The sequence below is a fragment of the Neovison vison genome, chromosome 6 (genome assembly GCF_020171115.1).
Source record: "Neovison vison isolate M4711 chromosome 6, ASM_NN_V1, whole genome shotgun sequence".
NCBI lineage: Eukaryota > Metazoa > Chordata > Mammalia > Carnivora > Mustelidae > Neogale > Neogale vison.
The window spans coordinates 118,894,709-118,914,183 of NC_058096.1; the positions used below are offsets into that span (position 1 = coordinate 118,894,709).

Genomic DNA, 19,475 nt, shown 5'->3' on the forward strand with positions numbered 1-19,475 from the left:
TTGCCAAAAAATGAAGATTAACAATGCACATTGTAATCTTAAAGGGAGTTTTTTTCCTTGTGGTCTTTCTCTTTGATTATTTTATGGGTAGTTATTTTTTTATGTATAGATGAGGTTTTCTACTAAAAATAAAAATGCCTGTTATCTACTACTGAAAAATTGTATCTTTTTTTTAATCCATTGTTTTTGCTGTTTTATAATATATATTTTTTTAATTCCAGCTATATTTGTGTGGTAGTCTTTATGATTCTCAGTCATAACGCTCTTTATGACTTCTGTTTCATAAGGTTTTCTAAAATTTGGCATCTATAAAAATGTGATGAAGCAGTATTCTTTATTTATTATTTTTTTAAAAGATTTTATTTATTTGACAGAGATCACAAGTAGGCAGAGGCAGGCAGAGAGTGGCGGGGGGTGGGGGGGGGAGCAGGCTCCCTGCTGAGCAGAGAGCCTGATGCAGGCCTTGATCCCAGGACCCTGAGATCATGACCTGAGCAGAAGGCAGAGACTTAACCCACTGAGCCACCCAGGTACATTATTTTAGATGGTTTAACAACCACCTAAAGTGTTGTATTTTTTTTTTTTTTTTAAGATTTTATATATTTATTTGACACAGAGAGAGACAGCGAGAGGGGAACACAAGCCGGGGAGAGAGAGAGGGAGAAGCAGGCTTCCCCCGAGCAGGGAGCCGAATGTGGGGCTCAATCCCAGGACCCTGGGATCATGACCTGAGCCAAAGGCAGGTGCTTAATGACTGAGCCACCCAGGCACCCCTAAAGTGTTACATTCTTGATTACTATCTAAGAATGGGTTGCTACAAAAAAGGATCTATTTGAGATTTTAAACAGTCTGCTATTATGTAATTCTGTTACAGTACTTCTCATACTTAGAGGTATTATGATGAAATAGGGTATAACGTGTTTATAGGGCACATTTACTTTTTTTTTCAAAGATTTTATTTATTTATTAGAGCATGTAGTGGGGAGGGTCAGAGGAAGAAGCAGACTCCCCACTGAGCAGGTATTCCCATTATGGGACTCGATCCTGGGACTCCAGGACCATGACCCAAGCTGAAGGCAGTTGCTTAACCAACTAAGCCACCCAAGAGGCCCGGTATTACATTTACTTTTAAAATTAAGCCAATGTCACATTCGTCATGAAAATTTCATGTACCTCTTGCAATAATTTTAGATAATGGCAGTATGTAAAACCAGTGTGTTGAGTCACTGATGTTAACATACTAGGAGAGATTTTTGTTTATTTAAGAAGGCATATTCACTTAAATTAGAGTAATTATTGTTTGATCAGAGTTCTCTCATTATATCTCATTTTATATGATCCTAATGCCTGACTTTAAAACAGTTCTCTTTAGCCCTTTGCAGGGCTCACCAAAGAAGATTTTCTAGTTCTATATGATTACCTAGATTTCTTGGAGATAGACTCTAAATAGTTTTACATTTGATTTTTATTTTTTGTTTTTTAAGATTTTATTTATTTATTTGTCAGAGAGAACAAGCAGGGGGCGCGGCAGGCAGAAAGAGAAGCAGGCTCCCCGCTGACCAAGGAGCCTGATATGGAACTCGATTCCAGGATCTTGAGATCATGACCTGAGCCAAAGGCAGATGTTTAACTGACTGAGCAACCCGGGCATCCCTTACATTTGATTTTTTTTAGATACTTTTTTGGATAAGTTGTTTTCTTTCCCTTAAAGAATACCCATTTTAATGTTTATTTTTGGTGTTGAAATCAGATTTTATTGTTTCTATCCATTCTTTGACAAAATAAATGCTGTGATTACCTATAAGCCTCTTTGTAATTTTATTTCTCAATATGTGGTCCATATCACTGAGGACAGTTCAGTTTTCCTCAGTCATGTCTTTTTGAAATGACCTTAATTCTTTAGTTTATAAATAAATTAAATTGTCAATATTCTTCTTTTTGTTAACACCCTATTTTACCATAAATAGAAATTACTTTTTGCTGTATCTTAATATTCCACCAATATCCCCAGGACTATTTGTATGACTAACATAAGTAACAATTTGTGATGATATGTAAAGAAATGTAAATAAATAAAGAAGTAAAGAAATGTAATCTGCCCGGAGTGCCTGGGTGGCTCAATCAGTTAAGTGTCTGCCCTTGGCTCACTTCATAATCTCAGAGTCCTGGGATCGAGCCCCATGTCGGGCTCCCTACTCAGCAGGACATCTGCTTCTTCTCTGTCCACCCTGGCTTGTGCTCTCTCACTCTGTCAGATAAATCCTTTTTTTTTTTTTTTTAAATGTAATCCATCCAGTGATCTCCTTATTACTAGAAATACACAAGTGAGGTCGAGCACAAGTCAGGGAAGGGCAGGTGGGAATTCCTGTCTGGATGGAAGTTTATACTAGATGACCCCTAAGATCCTCTCCAAGCTCTAGCATCTTAGCATATAGTAGATATTACTGTATGGTCAGTGTAATTTATATAATAGAGTGAGAAGGAAATCTTTTTTAAAGAGTATTTTGAGATTATGAATAGTGTTTTGTTTACCAAAGCAGTAACATAGCCTATAATGAATATTTTAAACATAAAAATTTCACATTAAAAAAAAAATTCACATTTGAAAATTTTTTAAAAATATTTTTTTAGTGTAATCTGTAGATCCCTAAATGCCAAGTCAGATGTGGATTATGCAGCGACAATGTTTTAAATACGTCTGTTAAATTGATTTATTTCTGCTTTTTTGGCCTAGGGGTCACCCATAAAGCCAGTACCTCTGAGGGAGTTTCAAAAAACAGAGGACATGAGAAGATACTCACATCAAAACAGGTTTGAAAAAACCAATTCTCGCTTGTTTCAATCTTTAAAAACTCATTAGTAAGAGCATTGAAATGGTTTTGGTTTTGTGCAGATGTATGTATGTTGAAGATATTTAGACTCTGTTTTAGATACCGTGTTTGTAGAGCTGAGTGAAAGTTTGCTTTGTGCTCATGTAATAGAAAAAGAAGTAAAATTGATTTATTGATTCTAAATTCAGGTTGCCTAAACCATTACGTGTATAATTATGTGATTTGAAGGTACTTAATGGCAGTGAGATTTTATGGTGATATGTCTGAATTTATGCATAAAGAAGACTAAATGAGTTTCAGGAGACCTGAAAAAATTTTTTTTTCTCTTAAAGATTTTATTGTCAGAGAGAGAGAGAGTGAGCACAGGCAGACAGAATGGTAGGCAGAGGCAGAGGGAAAAGCAGGCTCCCCCGCTGAGCAAGGAGCCTGATGTGGGAATCGATCCCAGGACGCTGGGATCATGACCTGAGCCAAAGGCAGACGCTTAACCAACTGAGCCACCCAGGCGTCCCATGAGTCCTGAATTTTTTATTTTTCATTTTTTGCTTAAACTTTGGACTAGAAATGGGGAGCCAGACAGAGACATCAGTATGCTTCCTCCTTCCTATCTCAATTGATACGATCTTCTCTCTACACTTAGTACCTCACAGAATATTTCTGATAATAACTTGACCAGTTAGAGCACTGCTGCTTATTCTTGAATTCCAAACGTTTCTTGCATACACCATATCACAGTAGTTGAAAAATTCACAGCCTTTGGGTCTTTGCTTCCTCTCTCTTTTTATGAAGTCTTAAAGCAGTAGACTTGATAAACTTGTTCTTAAACAACAGTAAATTTCCTCTGTAGAAAGTGTCATTCATAGATCTTCACTTATACTTGATGGGATATTAAAGTTGTTTAGGAAACCGAGATACAGATGAGTAAAGAAAATGTGGGGAGAAGAATGAAAGAAAAATCTCTTAATTGGCCTTCTTTAGTCTTATCAGTTAGTTCTTGGGGATTTACTTGAATTTCATATCTTTGAAATTTATCTCAGAATGGCTTTTTAGTTGCCTTGAATCCTTATATTGAGGGGGGTTTGCTATTGTGTTTTTCCACTTTGCGAGGTTCCTGTCCCTCTTACCTCCTGCATCCATCATAAGTAAAGTTCAAGATTTCTAGAATTTAATAGAAACTCACAAGGTAAAAGCCAGCTTTTTTTTTCCTTAGTTACCTTATATATTAGTTTTCTAATATTCATGTAACAAATTACCACATATTTAGTGGCTTAAGACATAATATTTCAGTTTATAATGTTTCAGTTCTATAGGATAGAAGTGTGGGCAGACCTTCATTCTTGCCTTCATTTTCTCCTTAGGGTTTCATAAAGGCATGGCACTGGCTGGCCTAGATTCTTACCTGCAGACCCTGGGGGAGAAGCCACTTTCAGGCTCATGCATGTTGTTGGCAGAATTCAGTTGCATATAGTTTTATCACTGAGGTCCCTCTTACTTTGCTGACTATCAGCTGAGACTCCATTTTTAGCTTCTGGAGTCTGCCCACATTCCTTGATTCCTAGCTCCCTCCATCTTCAGGTCAGCAATGGTAAGCCATTTTGAATCTCTTCTCACATTTTCAGTCTCTGATTTCCCTTTCTGTCACATCGCAAACTCTCTTGCTTTCTTCTTCTGTTTTTTCCCCAGTTTTATTGAAAAATAATTGACATAAGTCACTGCATAAGTTTTTTTTTTTTTTTTAAAGATTTTATTTATTTATTTGACAGAGAGAGACCACAAGTAGGCAGAGAAGCAGGCAGAGAGAGAGAGGAGGAAGCAGGCTCCCCGCTGAGCAGAGAGCCCGACGTGGGACTCGATCCCAGGACCCTGAGATCACGACCCGAGCTGAAGGCAGCGGCCCAACCCACTGAGCCACCCAGGCGCCCCAATCACTGCATAAGTTTAAGGCATACAACATGATAGTTTGATTTACATATGTTATGAAGTGATCACGATAGGTTTAGTTAATAGTCATCATCTCATATAAATAGAATAACAAATTTTCTTTCTCCATGTGATAAGAACTTTCAGGGTTTACTCTCTTAACAACTTTCCTGTATATCATACAGCAATGCTAACTATAGTCATCATGTTATACATTACATCCCTAGTACTCCTTTATCTTATAGCTGAAGTTTATAGCTTAGACCACCTCCCTCCAGTTGCCCCCACCTTCTGCTTTTAAGAGTTCCCATGATTACATTAGACCCATCTGGATAATTTTTCCACTTCAAGGTCAACCAGTTAGGAACCTTAATTTCATCGGCAAAGTCCTTTTTGGCATTTAACACATTTACTGGAGTAACACCAGGGGGTGGAAATCATAGGGGCCAAAAATCTGCCTATCTAACCTTAACCCAGTGTTCTTAGTTTTATGACTTTCTTAGAAATTCTTGCTCTGCCAGCACTGAGGGAATCTTCCCTTATTGGAGCCTGTGCTTCCAGACCTATATTCATTTATATCACCCTCTATTAAGGGACAGACCCTGGTGGTGCCTGGGTGGCTCAGTCAGTTTAGCCTCTCCCTTTGGCTCAGGTCATGATCCCAGAGTCCTGGGATTGAGCCCCATGTCGGGCTCCCTGCTCAGTGGGGAGCCTGCTTCTCCCCCTCTCTCTGCACCTCTCCCCACTTGTGCTCTCTCTCGAATAAATAAAATCATTAAAAAATTTAAAAAGTGACAGATCCTGGATTCAAACTAGGTCACAGTTAATTCTAAAGTCCATAATTTTAACAATTACCCCATGTTGCTTCTCCCAGACTAGTCACAGTACCGGACTCACTTGTGTCTCATTCTTTATTGGTTATATTTCAGCCAGAAATCTTACCCTACCAACCTACTCTTCTCTTGAAAATTTTTGACTAAGAGTGTACTGCCTGGGAGTGCTAATAAGATAAATGTTGGGAAGGATTAGTAAAAGAAAAAATTAAGGAAGTTTTTTTTTTTCCCCAACTTCAGTGTTATTTTAAACCTTGTCTAAGGGAGTTATTAAGTAATTTGTTCTATAACTTAGAAAAAAATTATGATGTATTCCATCAAAGCTTTTTAGGTTTTTTTTTTTTAAGATTTTATTTGCTTGACAGAGAGACAGGGAGAGAGGGAATACAAGCAGGGGGAGTGGGAGAGGTAGAAGCAGGCCCCTCGCTGAGCAGGGAGCCTGATGCAGGGCTCATCCCAGGACCCTGGGATCATGACCCGAGCCAAAGGTGGACACTTGACAGCTAAGCCACCGAGGCACCCCTAGGGGGTGGTATTTTAATTATTTTAGTAAAGGTAAGAAATATGGCTATCCTCTTGAAGTCATATGAAACAGGTTTTTTTAGGGGCGCCTAGGTGGCTCAGTCAGTTAGGCGGGTGCCTTTGGCTCGGGTCATGATCCCAGCCAGGGTCCTGGGATCGAGCCCTGCATTGGGCTCCTTGCTCAGTGGAGAGCATGCATGCTTCTCCCTTTCCCTTTGCCTGCTGCTCTGCCTGCTCGTGCTCTCTCTTTCTGTCAAATAAATAAAATCTTTAAAAAACAAATACAAAAAACAGATTTTTTTAAACTTATTTTTTAATATCTGGAAATTTAAAAAAAATTTTTTTGTGAATACTTCAAAGATGTGGAACCAATATAGGAAAAGAAATGTGAAGAGAAAGAGAACAAGAGTATGGCTTAAGTTTTACTTTTTTACGTATTACCTTTTTTTAAATTTAGGGAAGTATAATGTAGGCCAGTGTTTCTCAATAGGTTCTAGCACCACTCTTAGTGGATATTTGAAATGTATTTATTTGATTTGGGAAGTTGCCAAAATGATTATAGGTGTTACTAGCAGGCATTAAGGCTAAACTGCCTATAATGTGCAGAACAATCTTGTGCAACAAAAAAATTATCTGAAATGTTGTGACACTCCTATTGAGAACCATATTCATAGATAAAAAGGCCATATGGAAGTAGCATGGTGGCACCAAGGTTGGTGCCAGTGTTGGCTCTAAGGTTGCTTCTTGGAGCAGCCAAGTTTGACGAGCCCACCTTAGCACCTGGTGATTGGCTTGAGGAAGCTGTCCATTCTCACTGCCACTTTTATTCTCCCATATGCCATGCTTCACTCTTTGCCACCATCTTTAACTTTTCACAGCTTAGTTTTTGCCATTGCAGGTAATTGTTTTCTGTATGTGTGCCCATATGCTTTTAGGTCTCCATGCTTTTCGCTTTCTCCTTCCTACACTTTGCCACTGTAAAGTGGGGAAGTGTGGAATAGTAGAAGCCACTAATCTCCAAGTCAGGGGGCTTGAATTCTGACCTAGGCTCTGGCCCTAGTAGCTATCGTTGAACTTCTGAGGGCCTTAGTTTTCTCTTTTGTAAAGTTAGTGGCATGGACTCCATGATTTCTGAGGTACCTCCAGTTCTTGTAGGCAGCATACATAGAAGAAGAAAAATCAGACTACCACTTAGTCAGATAAGAATTCAAATCAGGTAGATAAGGATTACTGGCTGTATCACCTTGGGAAAGTTACTTAACTTCCATGCTTCATCTTCTCAACTGTATAATGAGGATTATAATAGTTCTATTCCTAAAATTGCATGAAGAATAATTGAGAAACACTGTGTATCAAATATATAGTACATGGTAGGAGCTCAAAGATTGTTAGTTTCTATGTGCCTCTGAAGAACTTTGCCCAAAAAATGACACGAATCGTAGATGACAAATGCAGAAGAAGTATTGATTACACATGTACATCAAGAGGAAAAGTCCCAATTCTAAAGAACAAGAAGGTTCTAAAAAACACCTTTTCTAAGAAGTTCACTATAGGTTGGAATCTATAGAAAAGGCTTGAAGTAAGGAATTAGTGTATGATAAGTGAAGAGATCTTATTAGAGAAAAGATTCCATGGTGGGTGTGTTTCTGAAATGGGCTAAGAGTCCTGAAATCAAGGTTGAAGAATTTGTTTTTTTTATTAGTTGGTAATAAGAAACTACTAGAGCTTTCGGAGTTTCGTTTTTATTTCCCTAGTAACACACTGTTTTAATGCATTTAAGTCAACCTGACACGCTAATAATCATAGTTTAAAATTTCAGGTCCTTAAAAAAAAAAAAAAAAAAAAAATTTCAGGTCCTAAATGTCACAGTCACTGTTCCCAACATTGTTAGGTGAGACACAAATGAGTAACAGACTCTTGAAACACTAAATCCAATTCAGGAAAAAGATAAATACCAAACTGTAAGATTTAGTACTAATAAAACAGAAGCAACTTTTGCTGGTTTTTTTAAAGCATCAAGTCAGGTTTTATCTCTTAAAAATAAAAATCAGAATATTTACTTTTATTATTAAAATTGCTGCATCAGTTGAAAATGGGAATAGGAGTGCTTTACAAGAACAGTTGCCAGATTCTGTCATCTTCCAGAATCCTATGGGTAAAATGACTTTGTATATAAAATGATCTCATTTACATGTGTCTTGTTTCAATCATGGTAATGAGATGATAATTATGTATGCTATATAGAAATGATACTGTTTGAAAAGTGATCTCAAATATCTGTCTGGTCAGCACTGGCTGACATAGACTGCTGTTAGCTGTCTGTAGACTGATCAATGATACCGTCACATGAAATGTGAGTTGGAGGCATCTCATATTCCTGTAGCTTCATGTAATGACTTGGGCTCAGGTTTACAAAATGCATTCAGTCTTTCATTGCTGACGAGACAGTTTGCCTATTGATTAATAGTATGCTACATTAACAATAAAATTTTACTTAGCTTTTATATATCTGCCTATCTTATCAAAGAGTTTCTTCTGTCTTTTTTTCCCCCCCTTTTTTGGGTCAGGGTGCCAGTTGAGCCATCTTCTGTCATGTCACTATCACCAAGTCACAATCAGGTAAAAAAAAAAAATTCTATTTCAGTTTTGATTTTTTTTTAAACTAAGATGATTTTCTATTTTTGTAACACTTAAGTTACCCTTGATTGCCAGATATGTGTAAATTTCAGTACCTGTCTCCTCCAAAATACAGTCAATACAACATGTGCAGCTAATACTTGCTAGCAGTGTTTTTTAGACACCAGACAGAAGGTAAATCTTTACTGACATGATGGCTTTATAGCACATACAAGAACACAGTGCAAAGATGGGAAAAGATGTGCAGTAAACACATTTAAGGAAATTCTAGGCAACTGCAAAGTAGAAATTGTTTGGGTCAGCAGTAGTTTCCTGAATTGCTTAGGAATATTGACAAGTGGACCTTTATCCCCACTTGCATGTGCAAAATACTTTTGTTCCAGTTATCACATACAGACTTGGAACTTCATCGGAGAAGAGAACAGTTAGTAGAACGAACTCGGAGAGAGGCCCAGCTTGCCGCCCTACAGTATGAGGAGGAGAAAATAAGGACCAAGCAGATCCAGAGAGATGCTGTCCTGGACTTTGTCAAGGTGAGATTTTTGCCATATTTCATTGAAATTCCTAAAGTGTTTTAGAAGTAAGTGCTTATTTGTTTTGCTGAGGCTATCAGTGTTTGTCTTAAAGTGTCAGCTTCCTTTTATGTCACTATAAGGAATCTTGAGTAAGTAGTGTAATTGTCTCCTACTTGTCCTGAATGAATTGTCCTCCTGTAGGTAGGCTGAGAAGTGATCATTTTGTTCTTGGGACAGTAGTCTCTTCCTCTTCATTAGCAGTCTGTCTTCAGACATCTCACTTTGCTGTCCAGCTGCCACTTCCTCAATCACTAATACATTAATAAAGAACAATAAGACAGGAAAGTGCCACATAAACTGTAAAGTGCCATGCACATGTAAACTCTTGTTATCCAAGCCCGTCTCTGACTTCCTTTGCTGAGTACCAAACTTTTGGAGGTTAACAGGCTTAATACTTCAGAGTCATCTTTGAGGCTTTCCCTTCTTTTCTCTCTGCACCTATTTGGGCAACAACCCTTGTTAATACTTCTTTCTTTTTTTTAAATTTACAGCCTCTATAGTTGCATCTAAACCTGTTTCTTTTCTTTTCTTTTTTCTTTTTTTTCTCTTGCCTGTATCACTTAAAGTCTTTTTGTTCAGAAATCACCTTGGATTTTTCTCATCATTTTCTGTTTGTCTGTTTGAGATCTGTCTCTCCATTTGTCTGTAAGCCCCATGAAGACAGGGGCCATGTTTGTCTTATTTATTCACTGCTACATTCCTAGATCTTAGCAGGTCTTACCCACAGTAAAGATCAGTAAATATTTGTTAAAGGAATGATTGAATGAATGAATACTCTTGGCCTCTAGAGCTTTCTCTCTTGTGTTTCATAACTCTAGCCAAAGACCCTCTTTGTAAGTACCATACACATGAGTGAAAGTACCATAACTTACACATGGTATAAGTACCATACACATGATAAAATTCTTTTATTTTTTTCCAAATGTATCAAACCCAGGATAATCTTTGAGAGGATGACAATTTGCCTGGATTAAATACTCAGCTAGTTAGTGGCAGAGCACTGTTTTGATCAAGACAGGTTGAACAGAAAATGGAAATTAGGTTGGCAGAAGATGAAAACCTTCTTTAAAAAAAAAAAAGAAAAAGGGTGGCTCCAAATCCTTGATAATCTGTGATCACAATGCTATACTGACTGTCCGTAAGTAATGACAGCTGACACATACTGTATCCTAAGCACTGTTCTGTGTATTCTAGGATTTTTTTTTTTTAAGATTTTTTATTTATTTATTTGACAGACAGAGATCACAAGTAGGCAGAGAGGCAGGCAGAGAGAGAGAGAGAGAGGAAAGCAGGCTCTCCGCTCAGCAGAGAGCCCGATGCGGGACTCGATCCCAGGACCCTAGGACCATGACCTGAGCCGAAGGCAGCAGCTTAACCCATTGAGCCACCCAGGCGCCCTGTTCTGTGTATTCTAATTAATAATTCACTTAGCTTGCCTTCTCTAAAAGCAACATGGCTAGTAAGAGACAATCACATTGTAGATGGTCTTGATTAAATGCTAAATTAGGGTTTGATCTTGATCTATTAGATAGAAGAGAACAATTAGAAGTTCTAAAACAGGAGAAAAAGAAAAGATACTTCCAAAAAACTAATCTACTTGAGTTAGAATATGTTAGAAAGAAAGATGAGGTAAATGAAATAGAGAGTAATTGGCAATAATTAGGGTGCAAAATGAAGGCGTAGAACCACATGATTTCTGAGGTTCCTCAAGAGAGGCAGTGTTACACAGTGGTAAGAGCTTAGCCTCAAAAATAATCTGAATTTGAATCCAGCTTAGCTACTCAGTATGTGCTTGACTTTGGGAAAGAATGGTTCTGTGCCTTTAATTTCCCCATAGGTATAGTATTTAATTTTTAAATATTAACTCAGAATTATTATGGGTGCACCTAGAACTTTTACTAGTGTGGTGAGTGCCGCACCCCTGACCACCACAAGAGGAGCATCTGTATGTTTTATACATAAATGTAGTGAATGTTGAATAAATCATTGAAGATGAATGAAAAAAAAAAGAAGATTCCAAAGCAAGATTTTGAGTTAAAAGAATAGTTTGAATAGGAGGCTAGCTTTGTGGAAAGAATATAGGATTCAGAGTCAAAGATGTAGGTGCATTCTCAGGCTGCTTGCCAACTTTGTGACTTATCTTGCACATATCATTTAACCTCTCTTGTCCTCAGTTCTTTTGTCTTTGAGTAAGTATGATTATGGTGTTCATTTATCTCCGAGAGTAAAAAGAATCACTTAAGATAATGTGTATAAGAATGAATACTGTGAAGTGTATAAGCCTGATGATTCACAGACCTGTACCCCTGGGGCAAATAATACATTATATGTTAATTTAAAAAGAAGAATACATTGTTAAACAGTGACTATAGAGATGGTATATAGTATTTTTATTTGACATAGTAACAGAAATTAGCAAATTGGGGGAAGAGCCAGTTAGTATGGGAAACTGGGTTTGTTTTTGAGCATGTTGAACATAACATGACAGTGGGTTTACAAACAGAATATCCACAGGTGGATGAAAATGCAAACCTGAAGACTGGCTGAAGGAGAGAGCTAGAGATGTTAACACTAGACAAAGAGAGAATGGTTTCACTGAGAGAATAGAGTGAGAGATCACCATTCTGGTTGTGAACGTGTGTGTGCATGTATATATGAAAAACACACTTTTTCTATTTCTGTTTATAGATGCTTATAGATCTGTGAAATACTGTCAGTTTATTGCCTTCCTTGTTTAAATTATAAGCTGTTTAAGGGAAAGGGCAGCATCTTCTAACCAGCAAATCTAGGAAAGTGCTACATGTGAGAGATATGGAAGTTAATGTGGGTGATTATCTTGGTAAATAGAATTTATCATTTCCAGTGTTCCAGATTCTAACCAACTTCCCTTTCTTGGGGGCTTGGGGGTGTGTAGCACAAAGCATCACAAAGTCCACAAAAACAACAACCCCCCTTAGATGGTGAGGTAAGTCTATATAATCACCTTTTCTTTGGAATTTTTTATTATTGCAATGGAAATGAAATGTTCTGTATGTGATTATCATGTGTTTCAGTGGTCGAAATATTCCCATTTTCCTTACCCCTCACAAAATTCTACTTATTCGGGAGGAGGTGACATGGGCCAGGGAGTTTATCCAAGTCTATAGATCGAGGTTTTTTAATCTAGACTAATGCATCTGGAGATTATTTATTCCCTTCCCATATGCCCACCAGAAGTATCATCTCCCTCATCCATTTCAAAGCAGAGTGTGTAGTGAGAGAGAGACCTGAGAGCTGTGTGTGACAGGCATCAATGCTATTGGTATTGAAGTAAAAGATACTACGTAGATTTCAGCTCCAGGGCTCACTTCCCGAATGTGTATGTTATTGATTATATGGCATACAGTTTTATAATATTAAGTAGTACATTTTCATTATAAGTAAACATGTAAAATTAATTGCTTAACCTTTTAAAAATGTACCTGTTTTGATCTGTTAAAATAAACTGACTGAATATTTTATTGTAGTTGGCTTTTTTATTAAAAGCCATTTTTCTCTCTCTTTGCCTTCTTGTTTTTTTCAGTTTACGATCATTGTTTCCTTAAAAATGCATAAAGGCATTGTTTAATATGACTTTTGAATCTGCTTTCTATAAAGTAAACTACTTAAAAACCTAACAGGGGGCTTTATAAGTTTCAGCACAGAGGTTTTTAAAGCACAGGTGTTACTGGAATGGTAAAATGCATTGTTTGAAATGTTTTTAATTATCCATTATAAAGGTGTTTTTTTTTTTCTTTATCTCAGTGGACATATAGTCACTACTACTGGTTATCTCAGAACTTAGCCATTGGTATAATACCTGAAAGAGTAACTCAGCTTTTTCAGTAGTCTTTTCTTCACAAGGTAATAATAAAGGTACAAACCTTTCACAGACAAAGTTAATACCGTCTTCTTTTTTTACCCCCAAATTTCCTTCTTAATGGTCATTCTGGAGTAAAGTCATTATTTAAAAATTTAAACTTCTCCGGAAAATAAGGTACAGTTTTTAAGTTTTCCAGGTGTACTCTTACTTTGTCTGAGAAAAATAATGAAGAGATGCATAGACTAGAACTCATGACTATTGGGTTTATTGTTTTTGTTACTGACTGATTAAGTGACTGCTAATTCTTTGTTACTGCTACAACTATATTTCAGCTTTCTCTTCTGTGAATAGAAAATAACCCCTGTTCCCTCCTTGCTTTAGTCAGTTTTTAAGCAATAAGATCATATTTGAAATTGTTGAAGCTCTTTAAAAGAGAATCATGATTCAGAATCAGTTTATTAGCTGTTAGGATACATGAATTCAAAATGATTGTGAATGTGATCCCATATGTTAGTATCTTCAGTGTAGATCTCTTTGCTTGTGTATTTTGTGAAATATGTCACATGTGTGCATAGTTTGTTTTTGACATTGCTCCATTTCTCTCCACCTCTCCAGTGTCCCTTCCCATCCAGAAGGTCTCAGCACACTGATGATAGTGCCTTGTTAGTGGTAAGAGCCTTGCACGAAATGGAGTTATATATTGCTGTGTCTAGAAATTGGAGAACAGTCATTATACTTCTCATTTAGAAAGCATCTAAATATCATAAAACATGATGAGCATCATTACTAAATGCTTTACAAATAGAACAGTTTCCTACATTACTGTTCATGATTTACCCAGTGTTTCAGCAATCTGCCTCTCTGATTCAGATACCTTTGTTAGTGTTTCCAAAAGTAAAATGTTCACGTTGCGATCCATGTTGGCTTTGTATGTGGGTTAGGAGGAGGGGGCATAATTTGTTTTATAAATGTCATTTCTAATTCCAGGTGCATTTACTTTATTAATCATTAATTTGGTTGGTGAATCACCTGTGTGTCAAGTGATTAACTTACTCCATGACTAATTACACAACTGTGTATTTGCCGTGCTATTTTATTATCTATTTTAAGCTACTGAAAACCCCAAACTTACATCTCAGGATTACCCCTCCACGCCCCTTTTTAAATTCTGGGAAAACATTAACTTGGAATGTTACCTACTGATCATTTTTAACACTGGTTTACTTTTAGTGCCTTTCATCAACTGAAAATGAGTATAACATAAGAGCTGTATTGAAGATCTTAGAAAGTTTTATCAGCCTTGCAAGAGAACCCTAACATTTACAAAACTGCTTTCCCCATCATGTTTTATGATATTCTTTACAGTATGTTAAAAACTAGCAGTTCAAAAGTGCAGTGTGTGTAGGCATTCGCTTCCGTGCTGGTATGTGCTGCCGTTGTGCGCACCGCTGCGTGGGCTACAGACTAGGGTGTGAGCATCTTCTTACATAGACTTCCATTGCCATTGCTTCTGTGTGTTCTGCAATGATAAGTTCCTTTGAGATGGATAAAGCACATTTTAACTGGGCAGTCTTAGAGCGAAATAAAATCACCACCCTCTGGAGTTTTAGTGGAAATTAATTGTCATGAGAAGCAAGTAACTTAAATTAATGCAGAAAAATATTGAGAGACACTACCGGAATTTATCTTTTACTCCTCACAGCAGTCTTAACAGGGAAGGTTAAATGTGTCACATTTTACAAACTGTTAATGAGGCACAGAATGTTTTGTCCAGAATGCAATTTGTTCAAGGTCACATCTCTTAAGTAAGTAAGTGCAAGACTGGGTTCAAATCTTGATCTGGCTGACTTGAGAACCTGCATTAAACACCACGGTGTATTGCCTCTCGTACTGTAATTGAAAACAACTTAGGAGACTGAGGTGAGATTTAATAACACCTATAGGAAGTGAAAGAAGTCTGAGTGCCCACGCTTCTTTGTGAAGGAAAAAGTGGAACTTGGAAAAGCAACTGAATTCCCTCAGTGTGAAATTTAAAGTGAATTTTAGCCATGTATAGACCACACACACTTGTATTTTTCTCATCAGTATTCTTGTTTGACCTAAATGAGATGGCCTTGAAAAGAAAGCACCACATCTCATGTACTTTTGTATGCCAAATAATGGCCAACGCTATGCAAAAAAGTGTTTCAAAGCATACCTCTGATTTTCTCAAGACTACTCTTCGATGACTTTATATGATAGAATTAAGTCCTAACTTTTCCTTTTTTTTAGAGAGGGAGCTGGGGAGGGACAGAGGTTGAAGGAGAGAGAGAATCTTAAGCTGACTCTACTAGCATGGAACCCAACTTTGGCCTCGACGCAGGGCTCAATCTTGTGACCCTGAGATCATGATGTGAGCCGAAATCAAGAGCTGGACACTTAACCGACTGAGCCACCCAGGCACCCCAAGTCCTAACTTCTTAACATGGCCTACAAGTTCCTGCACACTCGGTCTCATCTCTCTAGGCTTATGCTATACCAGCATTTTTTCAGCTTTTCAGATAAGGCCAGCCCATTTCTACCTCACAACCTTTGGCAGATGCAGTTTCCCTCAGCATGGACTACATCTCCCTCCCTGCATATATCCATTGGGTAATTCCTACTCGTTTGTCAGGTATCAGCTTAAATGTCACACTTTTAAAATGGTTTTTCTGCAACCTACAACCCCCAAACCGCCACGGTCATTTTTCTCATCCTTGTACTTTTAGGTCGGCATTTATTGTTTTATATCTCTTCCCTCTTAGACTACAGGCTGTAGGTTTCCTGGGCACAGGGATGTTCTCTGTTGCAATTACCTGTATATACTCAGTCCCTATCATTGTCCCTGGGATGTGTTAAGTGCTCAATAAATATTTCCTCAGTGAACACATAAATGCTATGTAATAATCACTCATTAAATTGTTTCATGATGAAAAGGTCTGCTGATACAGCAAGGTGTAAATGTTAAATTTGATTTAAAGACCTTGAAGTATAGGATTTGAAAGAACTATCAGTGGTGTTTAATATCCATGACATAAACCTTCTCTTAGGGCTGCCCTTCAGGCATCTGTTGCTTTCATCTCTATCCCATCTGCATCTATGTCTCATCTCAGAAACTAGAGACTATCCTAGGCTCATTTCACTTCCTCTTCCTCTTCCTCCACTCCTTTTGTCCTCTGACAATGTAGTGGCTTTTAGCCTTTTCATGTTTGAGATTGACAGTAATCCCAGTACATTTGATTATAAAGAGGCCCAGAAAATTGAAGAGGTGAAGCATACACAGTGTTAACTGTTTTCACAATCCTGTTCTTTGGTACATTTCCTTCATTTTTTTTCTGCCTTAAGATAGATTAGGCTGCAGTGTTACTTTTCTTTGTTTGTTTATTTCTTTGTTTCTTTCTTTTTTTGCCCACCTTCCATGAAAGAAACCTTGCTATCAACTGTCTTTAAAAATAATTCTATTTTATTGATAATCTACATACCTTTTCCTAAACATCCACATGTGTTTAAGTTGATTTACTCCATGATTCACATATTTGTGATCCTAGTTTACATATTTCAAAGTTATTTAACTTATAAAAGCTTTAATATATTTAAGCCTTTGGCATTTTGTTGTTTTAATAGGTATGGTCTTACCAATGCCCATTCTTTATAATGCTGTCTTCCTTGATTTCTGTTCTTTGCCAGATTAAAAAACTGTCACGTTTTGAGCAGTTTTATCTGTAATCAAAATTCTGTGCAGTAGATTCTAACAACATTGTCTCTAATTATGCCTCTAATTTACCTAATAGATATAGCGAATATTGCTGGTTGTGTGTAGGTTGGTGAAGAAATAAAGGATTCAAAGAGAAAGAAAATTCCACTCACCCTCTTATAGGTCATTTGGACACAGAGGCAGAAATGAAATTCACCTTAAGGTGTGACACAGAATCCTCGTATCCTATTTTCTCACATCAGAGCTGTTACATTGAATTATAATATATGTAATTTGGATTAACATTGAAAAAATATTGTTCTTACTCATGCCAGTTCTGCTCAGTTAAAATGAGCTCTTTGACTGAATTCGTTTCCCCATCATAGGAAGAACACAGGACTTAATAGTTCAGTTTCTAAGGTGACTGCTCAAAAATTTTGATGTTCTCAGTTTTAGTTCTGCATAAAACCACTTTTAATAACTCGTGCCTGATTTGGGGTGTTTTTTTTTTTTCGGGGCGGGTTTGGTTGTCACATAATCATTTATGAAAATATTTTCCTTTGTGGTTCTTAACTAGTTGGGCATTTTGCTGCACCATTGTTTTTTTTTTGTTTTTTGTTTTTTTGTTTTTTTTTAAAGATTTTATTTATTTATTTGACAGACAGAGATCACAAGTAGGCAGAGAGGCAGGCAGAGAGAGAGAGAGAGGAGGAAGCAGGCTCCCTGCTGAGCAGAGAGCGCGATGTGGGACTCGATCCCAGGACCCTGAGATCATGACCTGAGCCGAAGGCAGCGGCTTAACCCACTGAGCCACCCAGGCGCCCTTGCTGCACCATTGTTAATGTCATCTATGATGTCCTGAGGGCGGCGGCCATCAACATTGTATCCCAGAGACTAAGCAGTCCCCAGGATTTCCTTAATGGCTCCAGAGAGTTCTGTGGCTAAAGATCAGTGCCACATCAGTTAGGCAGTATTGACATCCTCATTGAAAGTGATACCCACTGTGCTTTTTATTATTCTGCTTGTTTCTGTCTCTTGATGGTTCCTTGAGGGATTTAATAATCAGGACAGAGGCAAAAGGTGCCACTTCACACTCAGCCTGTCCGTGCTGAATGGCCAGTTGGTCGGTTGCGCTATAATCCTCAGATCCTTCCAGTCACTGGTCACCTTGGTATTTTCATCACCAACCTTTTTTGGGAGACAGACCCAGAGGGCTGCCTTTGGGGGCCAGGGCAGATGGGGCACTGACTTCCCCAGCGATGTCCCTCAGGTATGAAGTCCTTGAGGTTGCGCTTAGGCGGCATGGTGGAGGCAGCTGGTATTGGATGAACCCAGATTCAAGATGACCGAAAAGAGTGCACCTTGGCCTCCTGCAAGCTGACAGCCGAAAGCCCTTTCATTTCTTGATTCATATGTTATAAAGTACTGAAATAGTTTAAATTATACAAGAGGGAAAACCATTTTATAAGTTATGGGTTTTCCCCCCAAAATATTCTTTCTGCCTTATCAAAATCTTAGTAAACCATTTGTAAGTTTGTCCGTGACCTTTCCTTTTCTAATTTCATTGACCAGGTTTGCCCTGCCTGGCTGATGTTTTGCTAACATAAATGCTGCCTTCTTTTTCTTCTCTTTCTCTTTTAAAATTTAGTCGCTGTCAGGGTTGAATCAAGCAGGCTGTGCTGCTGCCCTGCCTCATTCTTCTGCCTTCATGCCTATCAAGGTATCTTGTTCCTGTAATGCACCAGGAGCTTTAGGGAGGGGTTGTGCATGGGAGGTCTTAAGTTTTCCAACAGATTGGTCCAATGGCAATATAAAATACAGGAATGCATGAAATATCTGTAAGCTTATGAAACTGTTTGTGAATTTAACATTAATTCCACTTGAAATTTTTGAAAGATTTACTGTACTAGATAACTCACAGAGGCCTGCAGTTATTCTTTATATTGAGATTCTGTTTGAAATGTCACTCTGATTTTCCTATCAGAGGTTATTTTTTTGTCATTAGTTATTTTACTTTGGCTGATAAATAATGTCAACTCAACTTGGCTGTCTGATGTGATAATGCAAAATAATTTCAGTCCCAGTCCCCAAAAGTGTCACCACTCAAAACCTCACGTAGTAGAAATCAACAAGGTATGGCACTTAGGCCACCTATTTATGCAAAGAGTTTTATTGGCACAGCCACTTCCATTTGTTCATGTGTGATCTGTGGTTGTTTTCGAGCTTATTAGCAGAGCTGGAATAGGGCCTGCAAGCCTATATAAAGAGCTTGTGGTGTTTTATTTCTTGAAGACCCCTAGGAATGGTAATTCCACATTTGTTATCATATGATACATAAGAAATTATTGATAATCTTCACTGTTAGAAAGTTCTCACCTTGTCTGATTTAGTACGTCTGCCTCCCTGTGGTATATACTTATTTCTTTTTTTCTTTCCATTGTGGAGATTTTCTAGTCCCTTAGCATTTTTTATGTAAGAATCGTTATATTTGAAAACTTACAATGCTGCCTTTGTCTTCTCACTACAGAAATTCTAGTTATTTTATGTGCCTTTCTCAGTCTCTTAATTCTTTTGAGCTTTCTCAAGTTCTCTGCCTTCCATTTT

At 37.6% G+C, this 19,475-nt stretch overlaps 1 protein-coding gene across 7 annotated transcripts in view; it reads left to right on the plus strand.

Annotated features, from left to right (window-relative positions):
- The window catches only part of LRCH3 (leucine rich repeats and calponin homology domain containing 3), a 120,592-nt gene that overhangs the window by 79,034 nt on the left and 22,083 nt on the right, over positions 1–19,475 (plus strand). For 3 of the 7 annotated variants that reach the window (XM_044252122.1, XM_044252125.1, XM_044252123.1), the window contains exons 10-15: positions 2,735–2,811; positions 8,674–8,725; positions 9,127–9,276; positions 12,233–12,283; positions 13,775–13,828; positions 18,520–18,591. In XM_044252122.1, coding sequence (XP_044108057.1) covers positions 2,735–2,811; positions 8,674–8,725; positions 9,127–9,276; positions 12,233–12,283; positions 13,775–13,828; positions 18,520–18,591 — 456 coding nt within the window. The remainder of the gene's footprint in view (positions 1–2,734; positions 2,812–8,673; positions 8,726–9,126; positions 9,277–12,232; positions 12,284–13,774; positions 13,829–18,519; positions 18,592–19,475) is intronic. The other 4 variants (XM_044252127.1, XM_044252124.1, XM_044252126.1 and 1 more) reach the window with 3 other exon arrangements.